This window comes from Strix aluco, chromosome 1 (assembly GCF_031877795.1).
Source record: "Strix aluco isolate bStrAlu1 chromosome 1, bStrAlu1.hap1, whole genome shotgun sequence".
Classification (NCBI taxonomy): domain Eukaryota; kingdom Metazoa; phylum Chordata; class Aves; order Strigiformes; family Strigidae; genus Strix; species Strix aluco.
Window position 1 is genome coordinate 144,887,247 of NC_133931.1, and position 14,529 is coordinate 144,901,775.

The 14,529-nt window shown below is 38.0% G+C and overlaps 1 protein-coding gene across 2 annotated transcripts in view; it reads right to left on the reverse strand.

The window, feature by feature from the left end:
* Positions 1–14,529, reverse strand: part of ZNF385D (zinc finger protein 385D) — a 446,378-nt gene that overhangs the window by 11,593 nt on the left and 420,256 nt on the right. For both annotated transcript variants that reach the window (XM_074838710.1, XM_074838721.1), the window contains one exon: positions 226–459. In XM_074838710.1, coding sequence (XP_074694811.1) covers positions 226–459 — 234 coding nt within the window. The remainder of the gene's footprint in view (positions 1–225; positions 460–14,529) is intronic.

The following is a 14,529-nucleotide window of genomic DNA, read 5'->3' on the forward strand; positions in this document are numbered from 1 at the left end:
ATGGGCAACTTGCATGCAATAAAATTCCTTTCTTCCCCCGTTATGAAAGCCTTTTTGCCTGTCATTTTTATTCTTAAATACCTAATGAATTCCATGTAATTGCCACTTTTCTGCCACCTCTTTGTCCCCTGCTGCAAGAGATCTAATCTATTCAGGGGAAGATAATTGCAGAGCTCTTGAGACAGAAGGAAAAAAAGGAAGAAAGCAAGCACTGCTCCATCTCACCACTGTTGTGCGCCTCCAGCTGCGAGGCAGAGTTGACAGCGACTTTGCATAGTGAACAGTACAGCAGTCTTTTTGCTTTTTCTTCCTCAGTTTCAACAGAAGGGCATGTGGTGCTGCTAGTGGCTGTTGTGGGGATTTTCTCCACTTTAGAGGTGATCTCAGTTGTCATAACACTGCTCTTCCGGATTTCCACGGTTGTCGTCGTTGATATTGCTGGTGTCCCTGTGGTAACGTCTGTGGGCAAAGAGAGGAGATGGAAGGAAACAAAAAAAGAGGTTGTGATCTTTGGCATTTGCTTGTTGGCATGCTAATGCTGTAACCGTACAGAAAGCCTGATAGTGCTGATGATGGTTTGACTAATGGTAATGAACTAAATCTGACCTTATTGTTTGCATTTTGTGTGGTTACAAAATACAGTATTCCCATGTATGGAAATGCCATGTATTCTGTCTCCCACATTCTGCTAACACCCAATAAATACAGAATTTCATAAACTGAAAAGACAGGTCATTAGGTCATTAGGACTGTACTGTACAACTGTACAACTGTACAACTGAAAGATAATCCACTAAAAGAGTTTGTGTAAATTACCAGTACAATAGGCTGTTGAAGTTTATATGCAGCACTTCAGATGCATAAACTCCCATAGTACAACATAATACTTATTCTGATTAAGTAGCCAAGCCAAAGTTTTAACATTCTGTACTAATAAAACTAAAATGAAAATAATTGTATGTTCTTGATATCTGATAAAGTAAAACATTACATTGATACTTCACTTGATATTAAGCAAAACTAATATTAAATGAATGAAGGTAATTATTAATACACAGGATACATTTATGATGCATTGTTATTATCCATTATTGCACACTAACAATACATAGTAATAATAGTAACTAAATATACAACATCCTATATCTGAGACCTACACAGAGACTAACAAGATTTCTGTGCTGTGTATCAGCGTTATGTTTGAAAAAACTGTAAGCATGTTATATACCTAAATCTATTTGGAAACCTAGTGCTTGCATCTAAGAACTTGTGCTTTTTCTGTAGTTTTAAAATCCAAGAGAGAGAAAATACGCCATGATATTGTGGTTTGAATAATATATACATGACATTTGGATATGGCAGTATCATTTGGTAGTTAAGTACTTAGCAGGGTAGAGGACAGTAATATCTAGCACTGAGCCAGTGAAGGAGATGGCAAATAAGGGACAGGAGAAGGAGAGAAGGGACAGCAGCTGTTCTGCTTTTGCAGTGTTGTATTTTGTCATATTAACCCTAGTGAGTAGCAGCTTCCCCCATAAGAAATCTTAGTTACTTCACTGAGATATCCCTGGAATTGGGTACTTTCCAACATAGACAGCTCATTTTATTTTCATACATCCCTTGGTGTTAGTGGTACTCTTCCTGTACTACGCTTTATTCATTGCCATCTATTAGAATAGGCAAAATAACAATTTTCACTTACAGATCTTAGTATGTGCTGTGATGCAGGGGGGACACAACTAATTGATGCTGCAGAGATGTGTTTCAGACTAATACTGTTCAACAACTTAATTAATGAAGAACATGCCTAACAACATAGCAGACGATAGCAAACTGGGAGCAAGTGCAAATACACTGAGAGAGAGACATGATTCAAAATAATTTTAACGTGTTGGAGAGACAGTCTAGAAAATTGGATGCCTTTCAGTAAAGACAACTGCAGGAATCCACACTCAGTAGGATTAATCTGATCTATTAAAACACAATGAAGAACAGCTCCAGTACCGCTTTTTGGGGATCTTTATTTGTTTGATTGATTCTGGGTTTGTTTGTTTGTTTGTTTGCTTGTTTTTCAGAAAAAGCTTTCAGTAGAAGATAACAAGATGAGCATAGATGTCTCATCATCGTGTTATGGAATAGGTCCCCACCACATTGAAAGAGCAAAGCGAAAGATTTATGAAGGATTTTTTCCTCCTCTAATCAGCACTGGAGGCCCTGTGTCCAGTCTGGGAACTACAACGCAAAAATTAACAATTACTTGCTTTGTTGTTACTCCAGCAGCAATACAAACAAACAAGACAGGGGTTGTGAGGGAGGAAGCCAAAACAAATCAGAGGTTTAGAAAACATGGATGATGAAGCTTAAACACTGACAACATTTTTCATATCTCTAGAAGGTAGCTAAAAATAAGAGAATAAACTCTTCTCCCTGATCCTATTGGATTACATCAAGAGAAACTCAGATTAGACATCAGGAAATTCTTTCTAATATTAAAGCTTGTAAAGCCTGAGAATAGCCTACATACAGAGATCCAAAAATACTGCCTCCTGGAGGTCTTAGAACTGGCTGAACAAGTATCTGCAGGAGCAACCCAGGTATGATCCCCTTTCAGTCAGTGGGAATAGGACTCTTCAAGTCCTGTTAATTTCTATGCATTGTATATTTTGTAACGTTTCTCCATATTCTCCCAGAGTGTTTTTAAAAATTATTATTCATAAAACCATGAAAGCAGAGTTTGTCATGTGAATATTCTACATATCGCCAGGCATTAAGCATATAGCAAAAATAAGGTCCCACTCAAGGTCTAATTAAAGTATTTCTTTTTCCTGAGAGTGAGTCTGGAGGTGGTTATGTCCTGAATGTATTGGGGATGTCAAATACTGGTGCAGAAGGAATGGTATTACCTTGCTGAACAATCTGTTCTTATTTATTATTTTTTACAGACCAAAAATAATGTCTCAAAAGAAAAATACTATTTTGAAATATTAAGCTTTCTGTTGGGCAACTGATGAATAAATGAAGCCTTTGTAGATCTGTCCACAAAATTATACATTAACTAGTCACTGCTTTCCTATCGTAGAGAATTCATGTCAATGTTGGCTTTCCTTCAGTTGAAAGTTACTGCAGTGAAATTATTTTCCTCAAAAGCGCACTCCCAGCAGTACATAACTCTGCTTTTAAACCTTCATTTTCTCCATCCTGGTACTACTTACTATACAGTAGTAGGTCTAGCCAATGTACTTTCCTGGTGAAAAGGAAGGCAGAGGGCAGATGGCACCAGGGAGAGGGAAGGAAAAAGAAGACAATAACATTCTCTCAGGATTGATGGCAAGGTTGGTGCTTATTCTAATCTTGCAGGAAATTAGGTATGTACATCAATCACCATTACCAGCTTTGCAGTGCAAGGGTCAGTATTTTGCCCTAAGCAAAATAGAGATCATAATTTCTTTATTTTCCATAGGAAAACCTGAGGCAATGAATAAAAAATAAAAGCTTAAATAACTGCAGATTTTATTCTGCTTCAGGTATCTGACCTCCTATATATATGTTGATCTAATATTTCACTATGTAATTATTTTAAAGTGAAAAGAAAATACAATCAATTACATTAGTCCTTTTGAGGGTATTTAATATGCATGCGTGAAAGCAGCATTGTATATAAAAACTAAACTAAAGATGGTAAATGTCATCAATATATTCTTCCAACTAAAAAAATATCAAAGTTCAGTGCATATACTCTGCACTTTCAAAAGGTGCTCTATATTAATACTTTATATATTCCACTAATGCAAATGTATTAATGACATCAAAACATATACAAGAAAACCACCCAAATTCAACACATTTAAAGATGTAAAGCTGCTCCTCCTCATATAAACTTTAGAATTATCTGTGGAAATTAAGGAGAAAACATTCTAAAAGCTGTCAAGTAAGCTTACAAAGAGGGAATTCAAATCCTCTTCTCACCAGAACTTCTAACCTAACCAGCATGTGCCTCTGAATATATTACAGTGTTGCTGCCTGTACACAGTTCAGTGCCCTAAATACATGGTACAGCATTAAAGGTATAAAGGGATTAATAAAAATACCCCACCAAAAGAGTGGGAAGGCATTTGAACTGATGCCTTGAAGACTGAATCAGCATTTCTTAACTTTATATTATGACAGTGCTTTAAGAACTATTTCAATAATAAATGATCTATCTAAAATTGAGCTAGAAACTCAGTCACAGTCAAATGGAAGATTTGTTTCTGGTGACGCAGGCTTGCAGCACTGTGCTATTTTCATACCAGTGGCCTGCAGCAAATATTCATTATTGCAACTGTCACTGCTTGGCTTTGGCATAGAAGCTGATTGCTAATATTGTATGGAACTGGACTCCAGCAGCAAAAAAAGCGAACAATTCAGGATTCACAACAATCCATTTGTGTTCCTGGTCTTAATAGAGCAACAGAATAAAAATTAAAAATACAAAAAAACCCCCATTAAAATCTAATCTTTGTCACTGGCAAAATTAAAGATTTATTTTAACAAGAAGACAAAGCCAGATGAAAAACATTCTGTGATAACTGACTCCTTTGGGTTCTACAGATACCATAGTTCACATGGAAAACTGCAAGTGTGTGATTAAGGTCTTCCTAAGTAAGCAGGATTAATTTTATATCCCAGCTTCAAGACTCATGAATTTCCTTTAGGCTGAAGAGACAGAAAATTACAACTCAGGTTTTTCTTCTGAGTATGTAAAACTCTCACTCATCAGTTCCTGCTACTAAGCATAAGAATTTCTTATCCTGAAACTATAAATAGACCCACAGAGAGAAAAGTGCTCTGACTTCAAACAAATTACAACTATTTATGAGCATGTTTTTTCTTCTGCAATCTCAAGTGGCATGCATTTAAAAATATCTGATTTAGCACATACCCAAGCATTCTGGTCTCATTTAAATCAAACTTTGCCTTTGACATAAAAGGATTGAGCATGTGGCCCATAATGTTGTCCAGGAAAAAACACTCAAAACAACAAACAACACTCCCCCCCCCCCCCCCCCTAGAAAGCACATTCTGTCTCATGATAAACAGAACTTGATATGAAATATTTCACTATACTGTAAGACCTCTTAGTATTGCAAAAAATATTGTCAGCTGGCTCACTTTATAGCAAACCTGCATCAAAGAACAGAATGATCATATACGGGTGCTTGATACTGGCATGCTCAAAAGAGTCTTGGTATATTATTTTCCTGCCTATTAAGAACCGGGTCCTCAGTTTCCTTGGGCTGCTTTGAAAATCCCATGTTCTGTGTCCTCTGTGGTAATTACATTTGAAGATAAGACATAATTTCTTTTGAATCTATAAATATAACAGTGGAGTATATAAAAAACAAAGTACCATCCCAAAAATAACTCTGACTGACTTTCTCTCATGCTTGGCTGACTTTCTGTTCTCATATGCTAAAACATAAGCATGTGTGCTAGCACATTGGCTGGCTCTCGCACTTAAACAAAACACTTTGAGGAACGTTGACTCAAATGTATCGAGTTCTCCTCCTCTATATGTGCAGAATAGAGACTTGCATATTTTGTGGTTGGTGGATATTTGGCCCATTACAATATATTGTACAGAAAATTCTTCTGGTATAATATGAAAATTCCAGTCATTAGACTTAGTTTTACATTCAAAAACTGGATTCAATCTATTTTTTTATAGATATATCTTTCCCAGAATGGTTATCTTTTTCTTGGAGAGTCAGAAGTATATTTTTAGAACTTAGGAGGACCCATGTAACTTTTTGTAAGAAAAAACTAATTACAACAGCATAGTTTAGATAGTTAAGTACTGTACATCACAGGTTTTTTGGTATAAAAGATCAAAATATCTGAATGACAGTTGTGTAATTAATTACTTTATGATAAAACCCCCTTCAGTGAAGCAACATGAAATACTGGAAATCATATTTACCTGATCTTTTACAGGATGGATACTAATTCATATGCCATAAGGAAAGAGCCAAGAGCTCTGAAGTAATAAACAAAGCTGTGTATGACCAAACAGGAAAAGAATTTGAAAATTTTTGATGAGCTGCCTTTTCTGATCTTGTTTTTCAAACACCAGCTATTCACCTGTTTTCTCTCCCTTCCCCTGTCACTGCCCTGTCTTGTCAGTCTCTTGCAAAATTCCTTGTTACTTTGCTTTGTCTACATGTCCATCGTGATTACTTTTGATATCCAGAAAGTGAAAAGCTGAACGTATCTAAGGTATCGATCAAGCCTTTGCTCAAATGTACAGAACAAGCACTACTGAGAAACTGAAGGACTGCAGACTTTCCCAGGACCAGCATGAAAGCCAAATACCAGGAATTTTCCTGGTTCGTAACTGGAGAAACAGTGACCTCAGTATTTTGACCAGTGCCTGTTTTTTAACACTCAAATAAATCACATTATATATAGTGTTCATCACTCAGAAACAAATGATGAAGAAACAAGTGGCTCCACAACAAGTGGCTTCGTTTTACTGCTGCCTCTATTCCATGCTTCCCAGTGACATACTTTGGTGGTGACTTGAGAGTGAGACAGAAAACAGGACATTTGGTGAAAAAAGGTGTCCACAGAGAGAGCGAGAGTGAAGAGAAAGTAGCAAACTTCACATATTTGCTCTGTGGATTTTTTTCTCCAGTTAAACTCAATTCTGCCAAGTCCTAAAATGACCTTTTCATTAATTAGCAGTACACAATTTTCTAATGAAATTATACCTCATTTTTACTAGCATTTCCCTTGGTTTAAAGCACAGTTCATTAATCCTGAACAGGATTAACCGCAGAGGGATGACTGCATTCCTGTTGAGGTTAATTGAACAGAGCTGGCAGCAACAGCAACAGCTGGGAGTAAAAGGCCTGTGGAAAGGGAAGGAGAAAGGTAGGGAAATGTCACGCTGCATCTGAGTTTTGGGTTCTTGGGCAAACGTAGCTCACAAAAATGTGACTGGAAGGAAAGGAGATGATGATGAGAAACCATTTATTTTTCAAGTTATTTTAAGCAGTTCTTGGTGACAACTGGGTTTGGGCGCTGAACTGTCCTTTCTATTGTATAGGTTTCTCCTCAGCCAGGCAGAAGAAAAACGGCTTTCACCCGCTATGAGTGAAAGGCTCCCCATGCAAGGAGCTGCAGGGGGAAGAACAGGTCGCTGGCTGAAGCTACTCTTGCTGTTTAATTAATGAGACCTGTGTAGTGAAAAATTCAATTTGAAACCAGGACAAAGAGTTTGTTTAAAGGGTGGAGCTCACAGTCAAGTGCAAAGAGGATTTTTGCAGATCACAGTCTCAGCAGCCCTGCTAAAATAACACATTTTCTATTTCAACTCTGATTTGAAGGTTACACATAAAGCAGGGTGTTAGATTTCATTTCAATAGTTACATTTTCATTTTGGAGGCTGCAATGTAAAACATTGCTTTTAAGATAAGGAATAAAACATGCACATGGTGGTTTGATCGCATATATAGAAGGAAAGCTGTATTATTCTATACATAGGCCTCCCATGCTTGGCAACATCAAAGGCTTCACTGGCAAACTGCCACCAGTTTTATATCTGCACATGCTTCAGTATGCATCTCCAAACTTTTAAGTAAAAGCAAACATAATCACAAGTATATTTGTAGTTAATCTTAATGCATGAGCAGAAATTGATCATCAGTTGAGTTTACCACCAGTAAAAAACAAGAAATTGAAAACAATTCCTTAAAAGCTAAAAGCCCACTAAAGAAAAGGTTTTGTAAGATATACTACAGTAAAATGAATTTGCCTTGAAGGTATCTTTCTGCAGCATGGAAGCCAATACTTACACAGCATTCCCCATCCTTATTATTAAAACTCCCTTACTCTTCAAACCAGGTCAGCTGCACATGAACTGTTTGTTGCTCTTTGGCTCGTATTGAACTCCACTCTGCCTAGGGATACCTGTGAGATTCAGCTTTGGCCAGAAGTCATCCACAGACAGCTACAGCAGTGGAAATGAACGGATGGTGGTATTCCTGTGTCCAGGAACATCCTTGGCACTGTGTGAATCACAAGTGTAGACAGTAGTCCAAAACACTATTTAAAAATAGGCCCTGCCTCACCACCAAGGTCTAGGTGATATGAATTATACCTAGTCAGTACTGGAGGCAGTACTTCCCCAAGGATGATGCAGGGAGCAACTTTTGTCTGTGTCACTAACAGCAATGGCTTCAAAATATTACCTCCCCACTCAAACACCCATTACGGCTTTTATTCAAGCCATGTACTTAGAAGAACAAACTGCTGTTACGGAGGCCAGTAAGTAACCATGATTCAGTCTCTGCCTGCCACTCCTGCTGCCCCCACATGCCTACCCCGCAGACATGGCAAAGGAAGTAGCAGCCAAGCTGTTATCTTTCACATTGCACTTTCAGCTGTAGTGATGGAAGTGAGCTTTGAAAGGAGCTCTCCTAAACTCTCCTTCCCTTTAACAGAGACACAGAGCAGACACAGTCTAGGCAATACACTACTGGAGACGGAGAAGTATTTTTCACAAAACGAGTAGGCTGGCAAAGCTTATTTAAAACTCGATATCAAAAACAATTTACGGTGGAATCTCTCTCCCAGCAATCTGCCACCAAAAACAAAGAAGCGCAGAGAAGTATTAATCACTGGCAGAAGGAAAGAAAATACACCGCTTTCATTAATCAAATGGAACAAGGAAAGAATGAGTGAACTGCACTGCAGATTGCATAGGATCGTTCTCCATTTTAAGCAGGGAGTTGATTTTTTTTTGCATTTTAAGCAAGTTGAATGTCCTCTTTAAAACCTCCATCTAAACTTTAAGTTCCAAAACAGATTTATAGTCCTAGAACCTTGAAGTAAATTAAAATAACTGGAATCGAACTCAGAATTTTTGAGAACTCTGACTTCTGACCGCCCTCGTAAGTCTAATACCTCATGGCATTCTCCTGTCTTGAATCCAGGAATAATTAAAGCTATTCCCTTTACAGCAGCTTACTTCCTTTACTGGAGAGCATTGAGCTAGGAAAACTGGTTTTGGCAATAAACTAGTGTTGTGTCTAATATAGGAATTGTCAGAAGCTGTACAAGCATCTGCTGTAACAGTGTAACTTTTTTCAGTGGAGTGAAGGCAGGGAGAGCAGTGAGAAGACACATATTCTTTCAGACATCTGTCTTGGAGTGCACTGTAAGTAGAGCCTGTAGCAGATGTGTTCTGTAGACTGATCAGCAATGGCTTTCTTACAACCACCTGCTCTTCCATAAGTAGCTGAGATACCAAATGCCCAAATTTTGGAGGAACAAATTTCACAAGGAATTGATGAGACAACAGAACAGGAGATGGTAGTGTTATTATGCTTAATCTCTAGAGTAAATAAGTGTTTTGACTTTTTTGATATCCCATTTAGATTTTTAGTAGACCTCTTCAGTCCAATGCTTTTTTTAACATGGAATTTTTCCTTTGGCTGATCACATACTGTTGGTAACATGTTTTATAAACTGACAGGCACATCCCAAGCATAGCACCCAAGTAAGTGCCAGGGAAAGGAAATCTCTTGCAATTTCCAGAGTCTGTGAAAGCATCTTTTACTACTCACAGCTACAGTTACTATGACCATCTATTTAACTAGATCTTACATCTCCAGCAGGTTCCATCATCTAAAATAAATGTTCCTACTATTGCCTGCATCTCCTCTACTCCTTTCCCTCTAGAATCCATCACACATTTCACTTCTGGGCTAGGACTGAAACAAAGGGCTTATGAAACACGCTGTGTCATCACTACAGTTAAAGATATTGAATGATGTTACAAAGAGTTGCACAGACAATCCAGACCTTTCTAAATCCAAAAATTTCTAAATAACTTGCTGTCATCATAGTTTTTGGCATGATTTACAGGTTTTGTTTTGTTTTTTCTTCCTTTTTTTAATAAAACAATTATTTTGTGCAACACTAGCAGTCTCCATTGGCTATCATGTGCCAGTCTTCCCTCTACCTTCAGGCAGCCTGCTACCAACTGAAATAGTAGTCTAATTATATTAACTGGCAGAAGAAACATGTTAAGTAAACCACAGTGAGGTTGGATGGATCGTCCTGGAATTAGGCAAAGAGCAAGAGAAACCTGTCTACTTCAGTAATTTAATGACTTCCCTCTCATCAAATTTTGTCTTTGTCAGGAGTCTGAAAGAACTCTTTTTATTTCTTCTAGTGGTGCTCCCTGGCACCATCCACACACACCCAGCAAGAGGTTATCAGTGCTTTGCTGTTTGAGATGTTTATTTAGACAATACCATAATTTTATCAGGCAAGCTCTCCACAGAAGCAAAAAGGAGGAAGTGATGCTTTCCTAGCCCAAAGCTGTTCTGGTGAATTATATAAAGTCTTCTGCACACAAGGGAACAGTGAAAATCACAAATGTATTTCATAATGGCACTATTCACAGATATCACTCCTAGTTTCAAAGCTTATAGAATCAATTATGTGATTTAACCAGTTACACATAAAACAATGATGGGGTTTTATTTTAGGACACAAAGCTAGCAGAATAGACCTTAATAAGGAAATGACTGTTCTTAGTTTGCAGTGACAGAAGAGAGCAGCTGCATATTAATGAAAATTAACATCAAAATAGCAGTGCAAGACTAGCTTTAGAGAACATTTGCAGGATCTCAGATGAGGCATTTAATTCTTGCTATGCTTTGGCCTTTTCTTACACATTCTCTTGTAAGGCCGATATTAAAGGCCTATGTTATCTGGAAAACTAAAAGTGACATACATTAATACTCATAGCAACACGGTTAATTTGTTGGATGGTTTAGTCCAATACCTGCAAAGACAAAAATTCTGTCATGTTGAGTGAAGGTAGCTATGTTGTAAGTGTTGTGATTCTTAGGCAATTAGTCATAGGCAAAGTGAGAGCTACACTCTGTTCAGAAGAAATGTCATGGAGGGACATTTGAAGAAAACAGCCCTATGCAACAGGAGCAAGGCTGCTAATAATTGCAAACTGTTGTGCTAGTTCTTTAATGGTCGATCTTTTCGCATTTTCTTTTTCAGTAGGGGAGGATATTAATGAGCATAATCACAGTTTTTTATTAATTTCTTTGGTAAACTCAAATTGTCATTCTCTACATGTGCCACATTTTCCTTTGTATGCAGTTCTTTCCCTAACAACATAACACAGTAGCAACAAAAGTGGTTTCAGCTTCCCTTCTAAATGTGGCTGCAAATACTACACCACTTACAAGATCATACTCTAGCTCCCTCTGTTAGATTTTTTTCCTTTCTTGTACATGACAGTTATTCAGACATCACTAGATCTGACATCATTCAGACCCAGATTAGCTCTTAGAAAAGAGAGAGAGAAAAAAAGTTCTCTTTAGGAGCATAACATACTATACTACTGGTTCCTTAGTTTTCATTCTGTCATATCTCTCTCTCATGTACAGTATAACAGAGAAAAATATATGAATAAGAGTTCATAAAAGCACCAATGCAAGCCCAGATATTTGAAAGTTGTCCTCATTTGCAGCTATTTTATTAATAACTGAATGTATTTTTCATATTCATGTTTACAGTGTCTAGGTGAATACATGCAATTTGCCTGCCTCAAGAGCCTTTCAGCCATATAATTATTTGTTAATGAACATGCAGGCTCGAAGTATCACACATCTGCAACAATTAGATCACCATTCCACAGCCACACCTGTACTCAGCTTAGCATCAGTGGTGTTTCTTTAAAATCCATTTTTCCTTCATAAAAAGTAATATTTCTAGCAATTCTATAACGCCATCAGATCTTATCCCAACAATTCTAGTGCAAAGACCTACTCAGGAGCAGAACACACAGAGAACAGGGAAAAATAGTAGCAAATGGAGCATACAATTAAAAACAATAATTAATAATTCTGTGTAAGGTCTGGGGGATTGCTGGTGGGCTGGGTTTTTTTATGATGCAGAGTGTATTTTACCTCCTCTTACTTACTCCTCCTTAATAGCTAGCAAATACTAAAAAACATTACAATTAAGTTTTTCAATTTTTTCAGGGGAAACCTGCTGCACTTTAAAAAAAAAAGTTATTTGGATGAAAAATATGGAATTAAGAGCCTAATTCTTGGTATTAGCTTTCAAAAATCTTGGAAAGATGTTGCAGTATGACTGTATTAGTAGAATAACAGCAGCTGCAACAAGAAACTTCTGAACACCTTTCAGGTTCTGCAGCATCCAGTACAAGAACATTTAAGCATCTCTTTAGCACTGATATATTATATTAGATGTGTTCTCAGGATCCTAAGGTTGCTACCATTCTATACAAACAAAATTACAAATGGATCACTTAGGATAACTTTGCATCAGACAGCACTTTAGAAAACTCAACTCAGGTTGTGAAAGATGACCAGCAGTACTCTTTCTGATACAAAACTTCAAATACTTCAGTTCCTGATATTGAAATACATTATGAAATGCAGGCTTTCGCCTTTTAGATAATTTCAGTGTTTTCATTTATGAAAACTAGAAATGATTAATTCATAATGTAAAGAATTTGGCCCACACTTGCACAAATAGTTTCCTTATACAATGCTTATACATTACCCATTTGGCAGGCAGGGAGAGAGTTTGCTTAGCTTTCCTTCAGAAAACCTGCATCACAGAATCACAGAATCATCAAGGTTGGAAAAGACCTTGAAGATCACCCAGTCCAACCATTGAGCTAACACTGACAGTTCCCAACTACACCATATCCCTCAGTGCTAAGTCAACGCGACTCTTAAACACCTCCAGAGATGGGGACTCCACCACTGTCCTGTGCAGCCCATTCCAACGTCTAACACCCCATTCTGTAAAGAAATGCTTCCTAATACCCAGTCTAAACCTTCCCTGGCACAACTTGAGGTCATTACTCTTGTCCTATTGCTTGTTACTTCATTAAAGAGACTCATCCCCAGCTCTCTGCAACCTCCTTTCAGGTAGTTGTAGAGGGCGATGAGGTCTCCCCTCAGCCTCCTCTTCTCCAGACTAAACAACCCCAGTTCCCTCAGATGCTCCTCATAAGACCAGTGCTCCAGACCCTTCACCAGCTTCGTTGCCCTTCTTTGGACACGCTCGAGTAATTCAATGTCCTTTTTGTAGTGAGGGGCCCAAAACTGAACCCAGTAATCAAGGTGCGGCCTCACCAGTGCTGAGTACGGGGGTAAGATCACTTCCCTGTCCCTGCTGGCCATGCTATTGCTGAGACAAGCCAGGATGCCATTGGCCTTCTTGGCCACCTGGGCACACTGCTGGCTCATGTTCAGCCGGCTGTCAATCAACACCCCCAGGTCCCTCTCTGACTGGCAGCTCTCCAGCCACTCCTCCCCAAGCCTGTAGCGCTGCTGGGGGTTGTTGTGGCTGAAGTGCAGCACCCGGCATTTGGCCTTATTGAAACTCCTACAGTTGGCCTTAGCCCATCGCTCCAGCCTGTCCATCAGTTGTGACCTTGTAAGCCAACTGATTATAGTGGTACTTTAGCTACAGTTTTAGGAGATATATCTATATAGATGATCTTATTTTTTTTTGTGAGTAGGAGATAATGACTGTAAGTTTACCAGAAAAGAGAATACTGGTTCCTCTCTCTCAAAGCCTCTGAACTGTAGATCAAATGAACCTATAGGTCATCAGATGTCTTGATCCATGACCATGAGAAAAATGCATACACTTGTACAACTGTAAAATATTTTCACGGAATTACAGAATCATCTAGGTTGGAAAAGACCTTGAAGATCACCTAGCCCAACCATAAATTTTGGTGAAATGGAAAACAAGAAGGTGGGAAAAATGCCTGAAGTAACAAAACCAGGCTTCCACTACCTTGAAACCATTAGCAAAGACCTTGCTGCCTCCTTCTTCTTCAAAGGGTTACACATTGTCTCCCCTCCCTCACAAATTAAAAAATGTGAAATTAGCATGAAAATAATTATGCTAGTGCAACCCAAATATATTTATAATATAGAACATTAAAACAAATGTGTTACTAGCAATTTGGAAAATTGAAGGGTTTTTGAAGCATTTAGCTTCAAAATAACCCTTCCATCAGTTTTCCCAGAATCTACTATACTGTTCTTCCCAAGTATATTTACTATATAGCACACAGATACCTCATCTCTTGCATGTCCAGGTAATAGTGAAAGTAAGATTTGTAACAGCTGTGCATTGTTCACACATACATAGAGCAGAAAGCACTTCCATCTTTCATTTCCATGGCAGGAAATCAAACTGGATAAACACTTGAATATCTACTTCTCATAAAATAATTGTGGTAACAAAAAATAGCTGAAGATCAGGGTAGACATGACTGAAGTTGTTCAATTTGGAAAGCGTGCTTTGTATCATCAGTAAAATTCTGCAGGAATTGAGAGCCCATGAGCCAGTCATAAACATCACAACTCAAGAGATCACAAGCTGTGCTCCAAAACTATGTTTTTATAAACTTGTTCTTAAAGGTTTGAGACATTTTTAATAAGAAATTAAGGTGAAGTTCCA